General features: G+C 40.7%; 1 protein-coding gene across 3 annotated transcripts in view; it reads right to left on the bottom strand.

Moving 5' to 3' along the window:
* ANO10 (anoctamin 10) overlaps positions 1–22,268 on the bottom strand; it is a 114,306-nt gene that overhangs the window by 31,491 nt on the left and 60,547 nt on the right. For all 3 annotated transcript variants that reach the window (XM_052695895.1, XM_052695896.1, XM_052695898.1), the window contains exon 12: positions 5,439–5,555. In XM_052695895.1, coding sequence (XP_052551855.1) covers positions 5,439–5,555 — 117 coding nt within the window. The remainder of the gene's footprint in view (positions 1–5,438; positions 5,556–22,268) is intronic.

Below are 22,268 nucleotides of genomic sequence, written 5' to 3'. Positions count from 1 at the left end.
ATTCAAGGCCCCACCAGCAAACACAGAGATACCCAGTGTTCAAAATGAATAAAACCCAATGGCTGCATTGGCAATATCCATCATATTTGAAACTTCCTCTTAGAGCTGCCATGATCAGTATGTACAGCATGTGCAAAGACTGTCATAGAGCAAGTGCCATCACCAGCAACACACTGACACCCTTTCCCTTCCCTCTCTTTAAGGAATTCTGTGGACTGCTTTCCACCTAGTCTCAAAAAGAAAATCTGAAATTTTGACACGAGATCTCATTTTGTCTCTTGCTGTACTCCTTTGCCTTCTCAATATATGGTGCATCCATTATTGAAAAGCCTGCAACTGCAGACACGTGAACGTCCTTTAGAAAACTGGTTAACAGAGTTCTTGAAATCAAATCTCACCGTGCACTCTCATTTATATGGAAAATGGAAAAACCTCTTCCCTTGTATTCAAGCCAGTTCACATATAATTGGGAACCCCTCTGGGTTCTGAAACTACAAGAATGCTGCGGTTACATCAGGCTTTCAGCAGGAACAACTTTAACCTAGATTTATCCTATCCCCTTACTCCAGGTTTCCTTGTTGAGATCACACCTTGCAATGATCTGGGCTGACAGGCAAAAAGAGATAACTGAAGTGACTGATACTCATTCCAGCACCAGGCTCTAGCTCAGACTTGAAAAAGCTCAAGTGAGCCACCTTTCCAGAGTGACTTAACTGTTACAGAACCAAATGGACAGTTTCATCCTTGGCAACAGTCACAGAGAATGAAGGGATTGTTGGAAAAGATGAAGCTAGAGAAGCTCAGAACTAGGAAGACTTGGTACAATTTCACTTCTAGATGAAAAGCCGTAACAGAGAACACAAAAACTTCTTGTCCCAAATTAATTATGGACTTCTGATTTTGTATTATTCTCTTTCAAGGACCACCGTTCTGGTTTTGCTGACACTTTGATATTAAAAGTATTTTCCAAAGAAAAGACCAGCACTAAGGTATTGATATTCAAAACATAGATACATTGCCAAAATTGTTTGAACACAGCTCGCACTCCTGTAGGGTGTAAGACTTCCAATGTTTAAAGAGCTGTGTATGAAAATATAATTAATCTTGCATTACATTTGCATTATATCCCTGCAGCTACCAAACACATGCAAATGGCACATTAAGAAATGTTTGGAGGCATTCTGACTACTCACTAGGGAAAAATTGCATTTGCAAAGTAAAATTAACAAGTTCAAGCTCTAAAAAAACAAACCCAAACCAGCAAACAACAATTATTAGTAACAGTTCTATTTTCACATCCACTGTAAGTTACATTTGGTTGCAAAAATCAGTGGGGCCTTTAAAAGAAAGCAGTCACGAAGCTGGAAAAATTGAGACTCCATTTCTTCAAAAAATACCATTTTTAAGGCTTGCTTTGTTGTTTTATTTTTTGGTTAAAAAACATAAAGCAGGTGCTTTATTTCATCCCATTCTGTTTTAACTTTAATTCATCAAATCCACCATTTTACCCAAAACTTCATCAGGCTTTCCAACAGGCTTTCTGATAGCTGCCTTCCAAACTCTTGACCAGCTGAATGAACTCTTTTCAGTCACCTCTCCTGACTGCTTGTGTTCGCTCAGCAGTGCCAAGAAGCGCAGAACAAGCTTCTGCTTTTTGGATCAGCAGCGTTTTGAGGGCAGCCCTGAAGCTACAGATCATCCTTTTCTGAGCCCTCTAATTCCAGTAACCGTAACACTGAATGAGGCAGTAGTCCATTGAGTTTGTTGCTGCCTTACAAAAAAAACTGCCTCCAGTTCCCATTTTGCAGAATAAAATAGCAGGACGTTTAGCACTCACAACTCGCACTCTCCCAGTGTTAAGGATTAAAAATGGTTCCCATTCTCCTCCTCCCAGAAAAAAAAAAAAAGGACATTTCTGTGACTCACTGACAGTTCAAGCAGCTCTGTTGGCCCATCACTGCCACAGCCTCATTCTGAGACACATGACATGCTTATGACACTTACTAAAGTGGAAAACCTCTGCCAGAACAGCTTTCTGAAGAGGTACAACAGGCAAGCATAAGGGTCTTCTTGCACTGGGAAACATCCAAGTTAGCAGTATTTCTGTGGTTTGTTCTGAGCTACAGAAAGTTGTGCTCACAGATGCTTAAGGCCAGTGGCCAGAGGGCCAGCTCTTTCAACTTCGGTGTATTCCCTTGAGAAAAGATGTGATTAGCACTAGTGTGAACCTTTCTCAGGGGAAACAGCAAGGTCTAGCCACTGCTGTCAACAAGAACAACACTCAGCAGTTAGTAGAGCTGCCACAGTGCAATGAATTGCAAAGGTAAAGCATTGAAACTGCAATTTTTATTGGAGAGAATAGTAACTCTCACATGCCAGAATACCTGTAAAAGCAGGGTGATAAAGCTGAGGCACTCCATACAACTGCACCTGGGCAGACAGCAGGCCCCCGCCTATTCTCTCATCACCCCTTCCAAACAGAAAAGCTAGTTCATGCACCATCATGTTTTAAAGAAGTCTCTGGGCAGAGATGATGCTGTGATCAGTCACAATTTCTTCTGGATTTTGTATTTCCTGGAAAGGGGACTGAGACCACCAGGCTCACTTTCAGGAAAGGGATGACACTGCTGGGGAAATCTTAGTGAACATCACATACCTACCCTTGCTTTAGAAATGCTGTTGTTATTTATTATGTTGGAAATCATTAGGAGCACTACAAACACATCCTAAAGCACTGAAGTAACTGCTTGTGGAGATTCAGAACACTGTAGAACATTAAGCAGTTGTAAGCAGGTGGTATGACTGCCATGGAAGATACTGCATAAAAAAGCTTTCAGAACTGAGCAGTAGCTGCTTTCACTTTGTGAAAAGATACACCATTCCTCACTATTTAAAAGATTACTTTTTCCTGAAAAAACAGCAATATGAAAAAGATACTTCAGAGTTCTTTCTGTATTTCATGCTCAGAAAGTAACCGAGCATGAAAGTGACACAAACAATTATTCTGCTTCAATTTATTTCTCATTTGATTTGCCTGGGTACACTGAACTCTTTTGTCTACTCATTAAACTTCAACCTGTCCAGAAGCCAAAACACTTATGTAGCTTTCAATGTTACTAGAACATTGCTCTAAAAATGCTAGCTGTACAGTTCTCATACTAGTTTTACAGCACTGAGACTAACCCTACAAATATGGTCATTCCTGAACCACCCAAGAATGAACCCAGTGTTCTCTTGCTGCTTGCAGCACACCAGTATTTGGTCTCTTCCTTAAAATAGCAATTAGACCAAATAACATAGCATGCTTCTGCTCTTGCAAGAAATAGATGCAACAGAACTGAGTACAGCTGTAAAGCATGTACTTTACAGGGAGAAGGTCTTGTGCAGGTCTAACCCTCCTTTAGAGTTAGTTAGCTTCCTTCCAGTGCACTATGTGATGTTATGATGTGGAATACCAATAACCAAAAATCATAAAACCATGACAGTGAGGGATCACGATGTTTACCTCAGTAGCTGACGGGGACCATTTCTCATAGCTCAGCATCCAAGCTTCCTTCCAAGTGACAAAAACAGCAGACAGAATTTTAGGGATTGCAATCAGGATTGCTCCTGCTCCTCTTCCAGCAATCTCACACCACAGTCTCCCAAATCTGCTGCTGAAGTGCTAAGTTTACTCTCTGCTTTACCCTTCCCTCCCCTCCAAAAAGTAAGAGTATAACCAGCCTGAAGGTCAAGTGGGAAACCTGAAACAAAGTTCACAGTGGAGCACATTCCCCAGTTTTGATTAAAAAGTTTCAAGGATTTTGTCTGACACTGACCACAGACACTGAAAGTATCAAAAATATTTTCAAAATAAATCAAATTATTACAAACTATTCAACAGTCTCAACATAAAATGCATGAAGAAACGTTTAAGAGAAGCATTTCAGAACTACCTAAAAACCTTTCTTATTGACAGTTTGGAAAGAACTTTGAAATAGCAGTGCTCGTACTCCCATGTAAAATGTTGGTGTTCTGTTGATGTTGTTTTTGAATTACAGCATTTTTCATCATATAGGAGTTAACAAGCTTTAATGATTACCATTAGTCTCTATCAGTGAGCTGGAACACTGTACTCCCTGAAATCCTTTTCAAAGAGACACTGAGTCTTTATAAGGATTTGAACACAGAACAGTTACAGTTCAACTACACCAGGTAGAAAGCAATTATCTTAGCATTAATGAAAATCTGAAAGTGCTCACCCTGCCTAAAGTTAAGGATCCCAAACATAATCAATACAACAGCTCAAAGCAGCTGCATTAGGTTCCCTCTCTAAACACTACATACGGAGCTTAATAATTTATTTTGGCATCTTAGAGATTTACAGTCTGATATTGTTAGCATCCTTCTAATAGCTATATCCCAAGACAGAGGGGTCTAAAGGCTTTGGAAAAAAAAACAAACAAAAGAACAGAGATCACTTTTTAATGTAAAGCTCGCATGGAAAAACACAATGAGATGTGAGTCTGGATAGCATTAAGAGTGTTACACACTTCCAGAACAGTATATAAACCAGTTTCTCAGCAGCATGACACCACAGCACATTTACCTCAGACTTATATGTCTGTTGTTTTAAACAGGTATTCCTGTTTGCTGATTTTTTCTGTGTTTAAAGTACCTACCGAGGCACCTAAAAACCAGCCAATATTCTTCCTGAATTCTGCAAGAAGTCTGAAAGTAATAGATGAAAACTGCCAGGCTTCTGGTTCTTACTGAAATTCAGATTAAGCCCTGACTGCTGACATATATACTCATGTTGAAAGAGACTCAGTATATATTCCAGTTGGAATGTCATAATCAAAGGTGACTGTCTTCGCTTGAGCTTAAGGTTCCTGTGGATGACCTAGTTTTGCCTGCTTACAAAATGAAATCAGAGAAATAATAACTGAAATTGAATTGTGGCCCTGCTCCTTTTAATATCATCTAAAAAGCACAGAAGATCCATGACTAGCTCCTGGAAACCTCACACCGAAGTACTAGAAAAGGCAAAAGAAAACTGTCAAGCATTACATTCAACTGTAATCTAGATTTTATTTGTTATGGCTGATTATGAAAGACATTGCTGACCTCAATAGCGATGTTCCACCACCACACAAGAACTGGATTTTTATAACTAGAAAAGGCAGGACATTGTTTTCGGACTTGGTTTGCCCAGAACTAAGAGATCATTTTGTCACAAGCTTCTACGTTAGACATTCCAGTTCTACACAAATACCACAGATCAGAGGTTACACAGCAGCACCTGGAGCACACAGACAAAGGATATGCTTAATACAGCACTAAAGGAGTCTCAGCATCTCAGGATTTATTTATTTATTCACCTAAAACTAAAGCAGAATCTCTCTCATTTTGTTCTCCTTCAGGCCACCAAAGCTTCTATATAGGTCAGTAGTTCTTACCTGTTGTTTGAGAGCCTCTAGTGATTCAAATTCCAATTTGGCCAGCTTTATCTGTATCTCTCTTGGTTTATCAGGAATTACAAACGCCATGACAAACTTTATTGCCAGTAGCAAGTGCTGGAAAAAAAGAAAAAGATAGAAAAAATATTATTCCGCAGAGCTTGAAGCTCAAAGTGCATATTTTTGGAAGTGTTTGTAATAGATGTAAAAACATTTATTGTGACAAGTACATAGATAACATACAATAACCACATCTAGCCTCAGCTACTCCATGTTTTTTGTATTTACATTCATTCACAATCTGAATATGAACATACATTGTTTAGTTTTTAAAGAAATGCTATTTTCACTGCGTTCTCTAAGTTTCTAATTTAATTTTGTATTTGTTATTCCAGTAAAACTGGTAGCTCTTAAAATTTTTTTTTGGTGCACAGAAACTGAATTACAGCACACAGTACATAGTGATTTATGTACATGTGTATGTAATACATTTACATACACAGGACAGTAATACATCATCAGTGAGAACCTGAGCACAGTTTAAGAGGTTAATGAAGCATTTAAAGTGCCTGCTGTGTAATGCAATGTGTAATACCATATTATTTAGAATGCCACGTCAACAGTAAAACACTTTTCTACTCGCATAGAAGTTTTCTTCCCCCACTCAGCTTAATGGTCTCCCAACAAAAATGCTGCAGCTAACCCTTAAAAACTCCTTTTTTTTTTTTTTTTAAATAGGAGAAAAAAAACTGTGTTTTTATCTATTTCAGCATATGAAGAGCATTGCTGTGTTATCAACTGAACAACACCCAGAAAGCAGTACTCCAAAGCTTTTTTGGTGTGTTTGTTTGGTTTGCTTTGGCAATGTACCTGTTATCTGCAGCTTTTGACATTCTCTGCCAGAAAAGTCAATTTTCATTCTAGCACAATTGATAGCCTTTAAACAGCCCTAAATATAAAAGCAGAGCTTTCAATTCAGAAAGCCTTCAAGCCACACAGTAGAAATACAAATGGGGAAAAGTTCTTATTTTGCTTGTCCTGTGCCCTCCAAATGATTGGATTAGATGGACAAAGCTCTATTAGTTATAAATTGCTCAGAACCAAGTGGGATGTCTTAGTGCACAAGGTTGTGACCTCAGCAAACTAAGTGGAACTTAGTAGAGAGCAGCAGCTGTTGTCTGGTAACAACTTTAAGAAATATACAGACTCCCAAAGTGTCTCCTGCTGTTCTTACTTACTAAGTAGGAGTAAAATGAATAAAACTGGGAAGGTGACTGGCAGAAATTAAGAATGTTGGTCACTGGACTCATACAATCCCTTGAAAAGAAAACATACCTATTTTTATTAGCAGTTTATATTGCATTTTGGAATTGCTAACTGACAGGAAATGCAAATAGTTATCCAAGAGAAACTGAAGAAAAAGTAGGGAGATGAGTAATTGTATTCATTTTATCATCCTATTTTGTAGTGATTTTTTAATACTGTTATATATTAATTCCCATAAATCAGATCAGGAAAAGGAGCCATCTGCTTTTAAGGAAAAAATGCCTCATGTGAACAGAATAAATCACCAGAACAGACAGCGAAATTATCCTTCATAGTGAAACGTTGTATTAACACTCGTATGGATGTATGATAGGGAGACAACACTATTTTATCCAAAGTTGTTACACAGTTAGTGTAAATGTATCCATCCAATACTAAAATCACTTCACAGAGCTGATTTCGGCATCTTTTTAAACCAGGTCACAAAGCCAACTGCTATTTCTCACTGCAGCCATCAGAAACCAGCGCTGCTTCCAAGAACATGCCCTTCATAACAATTTCAAGAGGACTATTTCACTATGAGCAAAACCCAGGATAACATTAACACAAGCTGTAAGCTCCCTGATGCCAGCAGCAAAGTCCACCCCACCCCCTCCATTTTGCAATCTGCCAAATGGGCACAGAGAGAAACAGCAAGAGTCTGTCCCTCTTGGAAAACTCAGTGCCATCAAACTCTGTGGTCTTGTGCCACGTGCTTCCAGAGCTGGAGGAACTATTCTGTTGTGGCAGCTACTGACAAGAGAAGTAGCAGCAGCTGTGTTTTGCAGCAACGTGTCCCCAACCCTCTCTCTTCTAAAACAGAAAATGCAAATTAGGGGTAAATTCATGGAATTTTGAAGAGCTGATTTGATTTCTACAGTTGTCTGACTGCAGTGAGTCCTGTCAAAATCTACTCAACTGGAGGAAAAAGAAAAGGAAAAAAATAAAAGGGAAAAAGAGAGCAAAAGCAGTAGTTGCATGGCTGGTTACTCAATGCAATGCAAAGTCAGCTGGGAAATACTTCAAGAAAATTTTGTAACAAAATCCAACAACATCCCTTTCCTTTTTTTTTTTTCTTTTTTTTTTTTTTCTCCAGAATCTAATATTTACTCTCAAAAAATCAATTAAAATCAGAAATCTGCACGTAGTCCAATCTATGCCCAGTATGCACTAAGAGACAAGATGGTCACTGACTACTCACTGCATGTAGAGAAGGCATTCTGTGTGAGAACCAACACACCACTTTCAGCCTCAGTTCTCCACTGTTACAAGCACAACGCCTTCACAAAGGGAAAAGAAAGCACCACTGCAGGACCATGTTACTGTCAGAGCCAAACACAGGGAGATCACTAGAGTCTTTGCTAGCACTCTGGATCACAGCATTCTGACATTAAACTAAGCCAAGATCAAAGACAAAGAACAGACCAAAGGATAAACTTATCTCATTTTGTGGCAAGTGTTTAACTGAAAGGGTCTTGTATCCTTCTGAGAGCAGGAAAAATAGGAAGAGGAAAAATAACCCTGGTTGGTCATTGGACCAACACAGGCAAAGAAAAACTTCCATAAAGGAAGTTCTACTAAATTAAATTGTCCTTAAAATCCATGAGACAAATTTATGAGAACATATTTCTGCAATAGACATAAAGAAAAATCTTGGAGAAAAAATAAAAAGAAAAAAACTTTCCTTCCCACTCAGCCTGAACTGGCTTCAGTAGAAGCTCCCTAACGGGGCAGAATCATCACAAGAAGACTTGAAGAAAAGTCTTTCTCCTGCTGCTTTTAAAACCTCACATCAGTATTATATGGGATGCGAGAATGAGAAAAAAGGAAGATGTTATTTCATGCTGGTTCTATTTCAAGGTTTCTCCACATCTCCCATTCAGTTTGAGGCTGTCTTTCCCACCACAAACATACACATGTACATCTTTGCAACCCAAACAACTGTCCTGATTTGCATGCACCTTCTTTTTATCTTTAACCAAGTACCACCCATTCCTCCTGCATCATTGCAAGTATAAGCTTTCTCCTTCTTGCTGCCAAAACTCAGGGGAGACCCTGAGAACAAGTTGTAGTCACTCTGTCTCAGACTTCATGCCTTTTGCTATTGTAGGTCTGACACTCTGACATCCATCTCAGCTCTCATCTGGAACGTGCTCAGGACAGGCAATGCTCACACGCTTGCTCTTGATGAGTTCCTTCAAGTCCTGCAGGGAGAGTTTCAGCCTGCAGTGAAAAAGGATGCTGCCTTGCAAAGTGCCCATGTATTTACATTTTTCCACCTGTTAATTCGTGCAGAAAACCTTACAAGTACAACTCTACACTGAAAAAGATACCAGGCATGACATACCATTTTGAGGCATGCTTCTATCATTTAAGAAGTATGAAGCTACACCCTGAGAATCGGTATTTGTTTCATTCCTGTTGCACCAGCAGGACTGACACACAGCTCTTTGCAGTCCAGTCTTGGCCTTATGCCTTCACATTTTCAGCAAGTTACAGCCAAAGCAAAGCAAGGAAATGAAAAAAAAAGAAAAAAGAAAAAAAAGGTGACATTTCAGACATCATCTACGTAATCTCTTTGTGAAAGAGCTCATGAACAGGGAATGGGGAATGATCTCTTCTGCCCTTGTGGATTTTTGTACTGTTTTCTACAATACTCTAAGAGCCCAGCTGGAAAATAAGTAAAGCAGCCCAGTATGCTTTATTAAACACGGTGCTGTTATTTGAAAGCCTTAGGAAAATTTAAGCCAGACAACTTTCAACATAAATCATCAATCTGTTAAGTAACTACATCCTGTCAATGCACAGCCTAGCGAAGTTGAAAGCACAAGTAATCCAATCAGTTGTGTAGTCATGACTTTTTTTCCTCTTATAGCACCATCATATTTTCTATTAATTCCAAAACCATGAATTTTTGATTTATTTATAGATTATTAGTTACTCGTGTTTCAACCACAGCTGCCATCCACTGTATTCGGGCACCACTGAACTGAAGAGGTATCTGGTTTCATTAGTCTTATTGAGAAGATTTAGATGCACAAAGTCCTCCACAATTTTCTCCTAGGGAATAGTTAAGAGGTAGGTCTCCTAAAATCGTCTATAAAAATGCAAAGTACACAAACGAGCCTTTCAGAAATGTTCTAAGACACAACTTTTCTCACGTTTGTTTCCTCCTGCTGTCAATTCTAAAGATGTGAAAAAATGCTGCAGGTGTAAATTTATCTTGGAACTTTCAAGTATTTGCTAATAGTTAATTCGACAGCAACCCAACAGTCTTTAAACCAGCATGATAATGCATCAATCTCTATGAAACCATTTGATAATCCTCAAATGTTTTGGCATAACCCTTATCTCAATTTATGGAAAGTGTTTAATAGGAACTGGGGTAAGAGATGCCAAAAGCCAAATTAGCTAATGCTGAACGTAATGAATAGCAGAGCCTTGACTTGGCTCTGAAATAAATTCCAAGTGAAAATTGGAAAGAAAGAAGGATGCCCACAGAATTCAAATCGACAGGGTGATTAATACCAAGCCTTATGAAGGGCCTCTTAGCTGATTGCTAGCATTACACGTAGGCCACTGTTCTGACAGGTATAGTTTATTGTCAAAATGCCTCATGTTCCACATCAAGGAAAGAAAAAAAAAAAAAAAAAGTTTGGTATTTGTTATTAATCTACAAAATTTATACTTCTTTCTACCTCTAAGCCATACATTTTTCTCCATGATAAAAATGCAAGTAAATTACAGACATTGTAATTATGCACTTTAAGGATTTCAGCTTCTCAGGACTCTGAAATTCATCATTCACTCCACAACTGGATGACCAGGGATTGATACAGAGACAAGAAGCATTACTTCTGCCATTTAGTTTGAAATTACTGTAAGTCAGCTGAGAGCTCAGGAGAAATTCTCACCTAAAGCAGGCACCACAGTTCTTGAGCTTGGACCTGCCTCAAACAGCACATGCCTTAGTTAAAGCCAAAGTGCACAGGTATCTGCCAAGCGAGTTTTGGACAGCTCTGTCAGACCATGCATGTACATTTTGACGTATTTGAATCTGAGACAATCATCAGACTTCTCGATTTGACATTTTTATTCAATTTATGCTAGGAAAAGGCAATGTTGCATTGACATTTGAATTTAAACTCTTTTAAACATTGATGGCCTTATTTATTGCAGCACAGAAAAATGTCAACACAGCATGGAGATTCTAGGGAGACTTTATCACCTTAGCCATCTACTTCTTGAAGTATTACAAAGAAGTAGAATCTAATAGGAGAGAGTGGAACAGATGAGTGGGTTACCTGTTTAAGACTACTCTAACTCAGTCTCCAGGGCAGTCACCCAAGGGATCAGTGGGACAGAGCCCAAGACAAACTGCCTTCCACAGAAGACAAGCACAGCTTTCCTTCTTAACTCTGATAAGAGGTAGAAGGTAAATGACTATTGCCTAATGAGGAGCTGCCTACCTTCATAACTGTTTTACAAAGGTAAAAATGCTGAAATGTAGCATTTCAAAGCTTCCTTTAATAGCCGCAACATTTTCATGAGCTCACACCCCTGACAGACTGCAGAAAAGGGCTCAATATCCTCTGCTCTAACCAAAACCAAGGAAGCAAGTGCCCACTTGTAATGCTGTAACAGTAAGTAAAGAAAGTACCATGATAATAATGGGGAAATAAAAACTTTGGCAACAGTAAGCGAGAACAAGAACAAAAGCAGCAGCCGCAAATACGGAATTGAAGGAAAAGAGCTGCTTACTGTGGGAAGGTTTCAGAGATCTCCAGCAAGAGATGGCCTTGCCCACACTCTCAACTCTCACCAGGCCTGCAAAGGGCTGCACACTGGCTCCGCCCTTCCTCTCACTCAGCTGCATTACATGCATCAGAGCTCCTCTGGGTTGGCCTTGCCTTCCCACCAGGTGCTCAATCGCTGCTTCGGGCTGTGTCTTTGCATTTCCCCTATACTCACAACATCACAAGTCTTGCCATCTTTCAAATACAAGATCAGATTGTCCTTAGCGGAAGCGTACTGACCAACGGAGGAATGGTTTTGTCCTTCAGTGCTAAGAACTTAGCAAACATCACGCCAGTGCATCCTAGAGGCCTGCTGAGTTCAGTGGCAGAGACAGCAGGAGTCAAATCCAGATGCTTCTGACAACAAATCTTAAGTGCACAACCTTTCAGGGAAAACCTGAAAAGAAAGGCTTTCTTCTTCTCCACCAGATAAAATCAGCTTAGCTCTGAAACAGCAGATCTCACAGTCTCCCCAAAGACAGCCATGCAAACTAACCTGGGCAGCCATGGAAGTGAAATACTTCAGCGTGTGTCCAACTCCAAGCAGATCAGGCAGTCTTCTCGAGTCAAAAGGACTGCGATGTGCTCAGAGTTAAAGTCGTGCTTATGGACTTCATGGGATCAGGGACACTGGGCATGGGTTTACAAAAGTCTGACTTGTCTCTCAAAAAATGACCTGTTGGCCTGTTTGGAATTACGCCCGTGTCCGTTTGTATTTACATCGACAGTTTGAAATAGAAAACTGATGGACAACTGTAGATGAAAAGAATTCTCTGCAGCTCTAATCAGAAGTAAAATGGAGAGTATGAAAATACATAACTTTCCTTTGGTAAAAGTACGACCACAAATTTGTGGTTGGTATCATGGCAGCAGAATGCACTGCAATACTCCAGAAACAACGTATGAGGTGTAATTTTGAAATCCCGTACAAGCGAGCGGCAATGCTGAGCAGCAGCAACACTTTTGTTCAGCATCCCGCGGGTTTAGAAAGAAACTCAGAACAATTGAAGCATTTCCTCTTTGACTTATAGCAAACCTGTGTTACAGCTGAGGTCTTCCCATTGAATATGAGTGCCCGGGATTTTACAGAAGTTCAAGATGAAAAGAAAACAATATTTTTCCAATATTTCCAATAGTTTTTACTCTACTTCGGCATTTTGCTGAGGTAGCCGTGTGACTTTTTAGCTACTAAAATTCTACAATACAGGTACCTCAGGCACAAGCCCACAGAGACAGGGAACACAAAACACACACCTGCATATATGCACACGGAGGGGGACGCATTAAAGAACAAAGTGACTGGAGAGCGTGAGAGGTTAGAACTGCACCTGAATGCTGAGTTTAGAATTGTCTTCATTTTTTACTCTTGTTTTTTCAACACCTTCTCAACCAAAGTCTGTGGCAGGATTCATCCCAGCCAAGTCCATCAGTCCCAGAAGGGACGCGCTGTTCACTCAGTGGTATTCACAGCACACGTGACAGCACCTACTGAACGCAGTATTTCACCGAAGGAAACGCAAACTGACTGCCCTTTTGCTGGGCATACGCTCAGAGCGATCTCAGGTCAAGATTAAGAAGCCTCAAAGGGCTTGCAGATCATTGGGAATTGATAATGGGATGAAAATAATGGCAGTAATTAGTAATATTTTCTGATACCTTTGATTAAGTCTGTAGACAACACTCTACTTTGTTCTTCTGGTCATTGCTGTTGTTTTAGAAAAGGAAATAATAAAAATGGAAATGGGTAATAAGCAAAACTTGTCACTACTTGCATTTGTTGCAGTCATTCCTATCAGTGCAACGCACAAACCAAATGCTTCTGTCACTATCTGAACAGGTAGAAATGATGCAAACACTATAGAAGCAGTGCAGTGAGTGTGTCCAAAAAAAAAAAAAAAAAAAAGCACCTCTGGAACCTTCCCTCTCTATGTACACGCAGGACACCAGCTGTGGCAGACCACAGCAGCAAAAGTATCTCTTCCATGGGCCACTTGTGGCCCATCCTCCACTTGGGAGTTCTGAAACACAGCGGCACTTCACCTCTTCCTGTCAAGGAAAACATGACACTGAAGCAAAGAAAGACAGAAAGACAGTTGCAATAAAGGATGGACTGGAAGCCGGGACTTCACATTGCAGTCCAACTTTGGATGACAGAGAATTACTAGCATCGAATGGGAAGGGATTTTACCAAGGAAATCAGAAGCCTCCTGTTAGGCAGAGGTGGGCTATGAAATATAGCACTGAACCGGGGGTAAATTACAAGAGCAAAAGATCAACACATCCAAACCAGAGACAGAGCTCCTCACTGACTCAGCAAGGGGGGACAAATTTATTAGGACAGATTCTTTTGACACTGTAAAGCCTGACACAAAACTCTTACTGTCGTGGTTTGGTGATTTTTTGATGTCAGTATTCCACATCAGAACATCACGTGGAGCAGGGGGAGTTAAAGAGTTAAAGTTCTGGTCCCATTTACTGCCTCCTATGGGCAGTTTGAGTATCCTGAGGAGAGGGGAGGGGCGGCATCCCCGGAGGACCTGGCGGGAAGAGGAAGCGAGGTGAAGCTCCGGAGGACCCTACGGTCCACCTCTCCTTCCTCCCCCGGCTCAGCCGCCTCAGCTCGCCGCGGAGCAAAGCACGTGCTTTCCCTCGCACCGCCGTGGTTTGACTCGCACTTTGCATACTCTCGTCTCTCTCATTTTGTTCGATTTGGTTACATTCCATAAATTATCGTTCCTCCTCAGATCGCCGCCGTTATGTTTTCGTTAAAACTATCTGCTAGCTCTCTGCCCTTCCCCCTCCCCCGGAGCGCACGCGGCCCGGGGCCGGCCGGGTCGCGCGGCAAGCCGTTAGTACAGCTTCGTTGTTTTCTCCTTTTCCCGGGGCCTGTGCCCCCTGTCACGGACTTAGATCTAGGGATAAGGCCGTAACACTTTCTGGGGCTAGACAAGACCGGGGCAGTTAGGGCAGTTAGAGACGGGTGGGACGACACACCGGGTTGCCCCTGGCGACAGCACAGCGATGTCACACTGGGGTCCCCGGCGACGGCAACAGCCCACCCAAACAAACGCACACCTCTTCCCTGCTTACCCGTGTAAGGCTCTGCAGGTGAAGAGGGGGGCCCGAAGGGCAGCACTGCTGCTGCTGCTTGGCCCCACACCTCAAAATAGAACAAGTAGCCTTTAGAATGAAAGCCATGGCTCACCACGCTGGTGGCACCACACGAAAGTCCAATACCCAGCAGGAGGAAATTAACGAGCTGCGCGTGCTGCTCATGAGGCTCTGCATCACCACCAAGCAGGTAAATACTAAGGACTGCCAACGACAAAGGGCAGAAACCCAAGCCGTGTGAACCAGTGAGACAAACTGTGACCTGCTGGTCATGGATGTGACCCATTCAAGCGTGTGACAACTGAGCCACATGGATCAGAGTCAGCTCGGCCAGGGGCTGGTAGATAGGGATGGGGAACAGAATAGGCCCTGCATCACCCACGATGGCACCCTCACTAAGTTTGCAGGTGACACCAAGTTGGGAGGGAGTGCTGATCTGCCGGGTGGGAGAAAGGCACTACAGAGGGACCTGCAGAGACCAGATCGATGGGCCAGGGTAAACCCTATGAGTTTCAACAGGGCCAAGTGTGGGGCCCTGCATTTTGGTCACAACCAACCCAGGCAGCCCCACTGGCTGGGGGAGGGGTGGCTGGAAAGCTGCCTGATGGAAAGGCACCTTGCTGTACTGATGGACAGCCAGCTGAATACGAGCCAGCAGTGTGCCCAGGGGGCCCAGATGGCCAAAGGCACCAGTGAGGCCCCACCTCAAGTACTGTGTTCAGTTTTGGGCACCTGTTTGGGTACAGAAAGGACACTGAGGTGCTGCAGCAGGTCCAAAGAAGGGCAACAAGGCTGGTGAAGGGCTTGGAGAATGTGCCCTATGAGCAGCAACTAGAGGAACTGGGGCTGTTTAGCCTGGGGAAGAGGAGGCTGAAAGGAGACCCTACTGCTCTCTTAAAATACCTCAAAGGTGATTGCAGAGGGAGAGGGGCTCTTCTTTCCTCACTGCTGACAGGACGAGGGGAAATGGCCTCAAACTGCACCAGGGGAGGTTTAGGTTGAATATCAGGAAAATCAACTTTATAGAAAGGGTGGTTAAGCACTGCAATAGGCTCCACAGGGAAGTGGTTGAGTCACCATCCCTGGATGTGACTAAAAACCATTTGGATGTGCTGCTCAGGGACATGACTGAGCCGAGGATTGTTAGAGGTAGGGTAGTATGGTTAGATTGGACTTGATGATCTTTAAGGCATTTTCCAACCTGAGCAATGCAATGATTTTATGATTCCAGGCTCCAGAGGGAAGAGAGCAATCAAAATGCCATACAAAGGGCCATTCTATATTCAAAACAGCAGATCAACCATTGGGACACAAAAGGCAACACCCACGTCCACCTGTGAATGGGAAGCGTAAGAACATTGCAGACAGACAGCAGTTTTATGAATCTCTGCCAGAGGCCAAGAAGATCTGCAGAGCCTTGCCTGTAAAACCAACATCTCTGCCCACAAAAAGCCTTCCATACAGCAATGCAAGTGGGAGAAAGCAGGCTCAGCCGAGCTCTGCTCCAGCCCTGACTTTGGCTGAGCAGCAGTGCCAACCCAAACCTCCACTGCAAAGTAGGGATGAAGCCGACAAACCATCAGGCAAATGAAAATGCAAAACAAAACATCTGGAGGTGCAAAGAAGAAAGAGATCATTCTTTGCCATGGATGACCCCTTTGATGTGGATGACACACAAGACCTGGTCGCGCTACCGAAGAAAATGATGAAACAAGGAGAGCCCAGACTCTGTGGAAAAGAACAGCACAATATTATTTCTATGTTTTAAAGCTGCAAAACTTCTGACATTTGGCTGATAAAGGACTATTACTATGAACTGGAAATAGCAGAAAACAAATCTCTGAACTTCCCATTAAATGTCGTTTGAATCATTAGCAATTTGTTCCTTAGCACCAATACTTTTCTGATGTATTCTTAGTGTCAGAAGTCACCTCTTTCCTTAAACAGTGTAGTAGCAGTAAGCTGTGTATATTAATATATATGTGTATCTAAAAATGTATGTATTTATTTACATAAACTTGATAGCAACACCTACTCTTGTATGTACTTCTGAGTTTATTCTTTCAGTGGGGCTGAATTCCAGAAAGCCTGTAACAACTTCTTTTATTGAATAAAAATTTAATATTTAAGAAAAGCTGTATTTGCAACATGAATATACTGCGAGGGGGGAATAAACACTCAGCACAGAAGACAAGTGCTGCTACCCTTCTCAACTCTGAAAATACGAGAGACATCTGCAGTACAGGCTGCTGAGATATGACACACACCCAAGCTTTTATCCTTAATTATGAATAGTAAGTTATCTGACCAAGCAGATCTTATTTTATAATTTATTCCTCATCTCTCCCACAGCTACCTCTGGTTTTACACACAACTCTCTACTCTAAATCCATTTTGAATACATTTCTTCAAGATTTTATTTGTGTATTTTTAAAAAAAGATCAGCTCACAACACAGAGTTAAGAAGTTCAGAACCACTGATTATAGAATGTCCTGAGCCACAAAGGACTCACAAGGATCATCAAGTCAAACTCCTGACTCCACACAGGAGTGCTGAAAATCAGACCTTATGTCTGTGTAAATACAGTTTAAACAAAACAGTATTTCATCACACTAGACGTGTGTTTTATCCAAAATATTAGTAATTTTAACACAACACACAGCTTTTCCTATACATTCATCCTATTCTAAGTGGCACAATTTCCTCTACTTCTATGAGAGCTGCACCTGAAGTAGAGCCTTCTATTTTATTATATTGGCCTAAGACATCAGAGGTGGATGGATGTTGTGGTTCAGCAGTAGTGGTTGAACCTTCCCACCAATATTCCATCACATGTTGCTGCTGAGCAACAAATGGCAGCAGAGGGGCAGTCAGACAAAACGGCACCTGACACGGAAGTGCGGATGAAGCAAATGGGTGGAATTCCTCCACATGGAACAAATGGCACCTACTGACATTCACTGATGCTTGTAGAACATCGTGGAGATCATCCAGTGGATGTGAGCACAGTGAGGTGTGGTGGGTGGTACGTTTCCACAGAGTGACTCTGGGTCATAGCTGCTGCTGCAGATTCTGGTGAGCGCAGCATGCAGGCTCTTGTTCATTACTGGAATAAATGCACAGCTAAAGGTGGTGACTGTGTTGAAAAACTTATTTTTTTGTAGCTGAGAATTCGCTCTACCAAGTAGTGTTAGTGTGCTCTACCTGTTGCAGCTTCCACAGAAACAAATAGGAGGCGTTACTTATAAAGTGACCTGTGTATTTAAAACCTGCGAGTAAATTCAGCAGGACACAGCACATTTTTAAAATCTGGACCAAAAGGTGAGTCATGCAATGCTAAATAATGAACAAAATGTCACAACCATGAGTCACCAGAGAAAAATAATGGCCTTGCAGTATATTACACAGTAAGCTACAGATTAATTAGTCTCTATTCCCATGCAACGTTATTGAAATCAAATTAATTGAAATGCACACAAATAGAACTAGCTGATCTGAAACAATGCTATTCTGTGTGAAGAAATTAATAATTTCCGTATTGGAAACTCAATGCCTTCATTTTTCCTGTAAAGATGAAGAGGTGATGTTCTAGAAAAAAAATACAACGCGAACTCTAACCATCCTTTTGCTTTTCAATAAAGGTCAGAAGAAAAGCTTTGCATTCCGCTGAACTATTTTACTTAAACATTGCAGCAGGTGTTTGGCTATGTTTCCAACCCCTAAAAACCCTGCATAAAAATGGTATATTAAAAAAAAATAAAGACCTGAGTGTCCTCAAGCTCTCTTTATCTGTCTTCTCTGTGAATGAGTATTCACAGAATCACATCAGATTTCCTTTCTTTTGGAATGCTACCTGCCTTAGCTATAAAAGAGTTCTTCATCAAAGCTGTTAGAAGCTAGTCATGCAGTTCTAATGTCAACTTCTATTGCCATAGCAGATCTGTGCAGCACAGCACAGCCCTCAGTTTAATCTCAGCTGCTGACCAGGTTCAAACATAACTAGTTTACTCCAGCTCACAAAAAAAGAGCCCTCACCTGTGAGCCAAATCTACTCTGAAGCAAGTTATTGCAACTAAAGCAGACCCACACAATCAAGCTTTTCAGTGTCCACATATCTCATGCACTCCCATTAAAGCAGGCTATGAAATGCTGCCATAGCTGCAGGAACACAAAGCCTATCTTAAGGTGCATGCTCCAGAAGACAAATAGAAGAAAAGAGAGAGAGGAGGAGAGGAAAAAACACCAGCAGTACTCAGTGCTGGTAGGCATCAAGCAATTTCATCAGCTGAGAACGCAGGTATAACGTGAATCCCAGTGTGAAGACTGGAAAGCAATAACTCCTATACAGTGGGATAACAGAACTGCTCCGGTGCAGCACTGCCATTCAAAAGTAGACAACTTCCATTTGCACAACCCAACAATTACTCCTTGACAAATTCAATGGATACGTGGGACATTCCCAAAACCATCATGTCTGAATTAGAAAGAGATTCTCAGTTGAGTTCAGATATCTAAGGAAAAAGGAAAACTAGCAAAAATGATAGCACAGCAACACACATCACAAATCACATATTCCTTAGCTGCTTCTCCCCACAAGATGACAGTTTGTTCTTCAGAACAATAGATAGAAGAGAAAAAAAATCAGTTTAATTTTCTCAATATAACAGCTCTGGTAAAGTGCAGTTTGCACAATTTCTTACCATCCTGGAATAAAGAGGCCAAAAGGAAGACCATATGGGTCTTAAAGGAAGGACTAGGCATCACTTTGTTGCCATGAAACACTATCACAGAGGGATAATCAGCCATAAGAACCTGCAGCTGATTCATCCTCTGGCTGAAACAACCTCAGCTGTGAAAGCCACATTTAATTTGAAAGAAATTAAGTAGCAATTCCCAGTACAGCACCAAAAAAAGGCTTCAAGCACATTAGACAAGATCTTGGACCAGGGACTAAGCCTGAACACAGAGTTAAAAAGTTCAGAACCACTGATCATAGAACGCCCTGAGCCACAAAGGACTCACAAGGATCATCAATGTTTTCACTGGTCAGCAGACAAACAGGGTGAAGTTACATTGTTTTGCTCACTTTCAGTGGGAACAAGCACATTACCTGTCACCTCAAGCCCGAAAAAGCATCTGGATTCTTTTCAGCATTTATAGGGATGCCAAACATGAACTAGAGAAGTGCCAAATGTACTGCTTTTAAGTGTTCATGCAAACAAGTTTTTAAATAATTATTATTTATTCTTTTAAAATCTGCTACAATATTTCAGATATTGCATTGCTGAACCAGTTACAAATACACCATAACCGATCCTGGCTCAGGTTTCTAGAAGCCTGTTATTGCTTTGGAGGGATGGGATTTTTTTGTTTAAGAAACTTTACACCTTGCCACGTTCTATTTCCTTATTTTTACCTGACTTCTCAGGCACACAAGATGTCTTTAGGTAAGTTGGTTCAAAAGAAAAAAAACATCTTGGGACCAGGAAGACTCCAGATTCTTCTTAAGAAGTAAGCCAGACTCTAGCACAATTATTCTTTCAAGACTTAGAAAGTACATGAACTGTGTTTTTTTTTTTTGTTTTTGTAAATTTGGGTTACCTCAAGTAGATACAAAGCATGTTTAAGAATTCTAAAATAGGTTTTCTAGAGGAAAGAACATAATTATAGTAAGGTCTGCTTAACTTCATCAGCATGACATACAACCAAGGTCAGTTTTACAATACAAACCTGGTACAGTAGGTTTGATCAGAGAGGTACTTTCTTATCCAGTTCTGAGAGTTGACTACTTGATCTCATTAAGGACGTGCTTGGTTGTTAGAAAGGGTAATCCTTCTGAGAATGTTCTGCTTTTAGAGGAACACATTTTATTTATCTGTGGTTGGGTTAGAAGTTCAAATCTCTTTCTTTCAATTCTTTTTATTCCCCAGCATGCCAGCAATCTTATTTTCATGTGGCCTATTCAATATCTTTCCCTTTATGTTTCATTATTTTTAAAGCTTAAATATATTAAAACTGACCTTTATTTTTAATATAGTTTTTTCATGCTTTTAGAATACCGTCAAACTTATTATCACTAGGAGAGTTTGCTGCTGCACTGGTCTTTTGTGTGCCTTCAGCAAGAGGATATGCTTAATAGGATGAATTACTGGGCTTCTCTGATCCATCTGCAACTTGCACAGCAGCTCTCAACATGTTGCCTTTGAAAAATGCATGGCAATGATTTTGCTATGGATCAACATTCCTGAAGCATTATGCCTCTGGAGCCCTCAGCTCTGTTCTATGTACCTGATGTTAGGGAAAGAATACAGCAACTGACATGGGTCATTTTCCAGATTTCAGGTAATGAAACCTGCCAGCCCATGTAATCCACGAGTGCACAAGACCATCATATGCATCCCACACAGCAATGTCTTTGCCCACTCCAGATCTTAGATATTAACAGTTTAGCATCTAGGACTATTAGAAAAATATAAAATTTCAACCATTGTATTCATCTTCCCACAATAATTTTTGTAAATTGGAAGCACTTCATAGTCACAAGGACAATGGCTTACATTGTTTCCATGAGTTGTGTCTTCCCTTTCTACTTATTTGCACGGTAACAGCATTTAAAAACATAGACTTTTCTGAAGATGTGACACTGTTTGTAACACTACACATGGGTCCATTCTTCAGAATACGTATTTTTCTCTCAAAACAAGAGAACGGAATAAAGATAAGTACTGCACAGCTACTACATATCTTCTTTACCCACAACATTTACATATGCTTTCTGAAAGTAAAAGCCTTCACAAGAAGGCCTGTGAACTACTGTTGTCCATGTAAGGAATACTGACTACAGTACTGAGGAATGTGTTAGGAAAGATCACCACACGTGTTCTGAAGCGCTCAGTTTCAATCATTTTAAAATTACTATACGATGATTAAGGATCGCTGGATTATCAGAATAAAATTACAATCTCCTTCATGTTTTCTGACTTTTGCCAAAGAAATAAAAATTACACAAAGCTCCTTCTTCAGCAGCTCAGACACCCTTCTTAATACTACTAAATATGCTAAGAAAAGAAAGTCTTTAAATCCACTTCATGATAAGCCTTATCAAGAATCCGGATGTACAATTATGCCAGTGCATTGGTTACATCAATCCTATGGCTCTCCTAATTCTTGAGAACGAGAATTGTTTTTTTTTTTATTTTAAACATTTGTATATTATGAGCTATTACACTGACACTTCAGTGCCCAGATAGCTCAGCTAGAGAATCCAAACTCTGCATGAGATGCTAAAGACAGTTATTTCAAGTGCTTCAGGTCAATAAGCCAATATCACTACACTTCTGTAAATGAGGCCACGAGTTCCCATGAGAATAATGGATAATTTCAGAAATATTATTCTTTTCGTGCTCTCTGTCCTTCCTGACACTGCAGATCTCACTAAAAAATGCTCATGTTTCAAGAGACACCACACAAATACAAATCTGAACATACATCCAAGCTGGAAAATAACATTCATTCTATGCTGTCATCTCATTGTTTGCAGAATGCAACGATTCCAGTTTTTAAAATATTTTATATTAAACTATATATATTTTAAAAAATAGTTTTTAAAAGTTATCT

Source organism: Tympanuchus pallidicinctus, unplaced genomic scaffold (genome assembly GCF_026119805.1).
Source record: "Tympanuchus pallidicinctus isolate F22 unplaced genomic scaffold, pur_lepc_1.0 scaffold3, whole genome shotgun sequence".
Taxonomy (NCBI): domain Eukaryota; kingdom Metazoa; phylum Chordata; class Aves; order Galliformes; family Phasianidae; genus Tympanuchus; species Tympanuchus pallidicinctus.
Note: the sequence above shows the minus strand (reverse complement) of the source record. Positions and strands in the feature narration are given on the sequence as shown.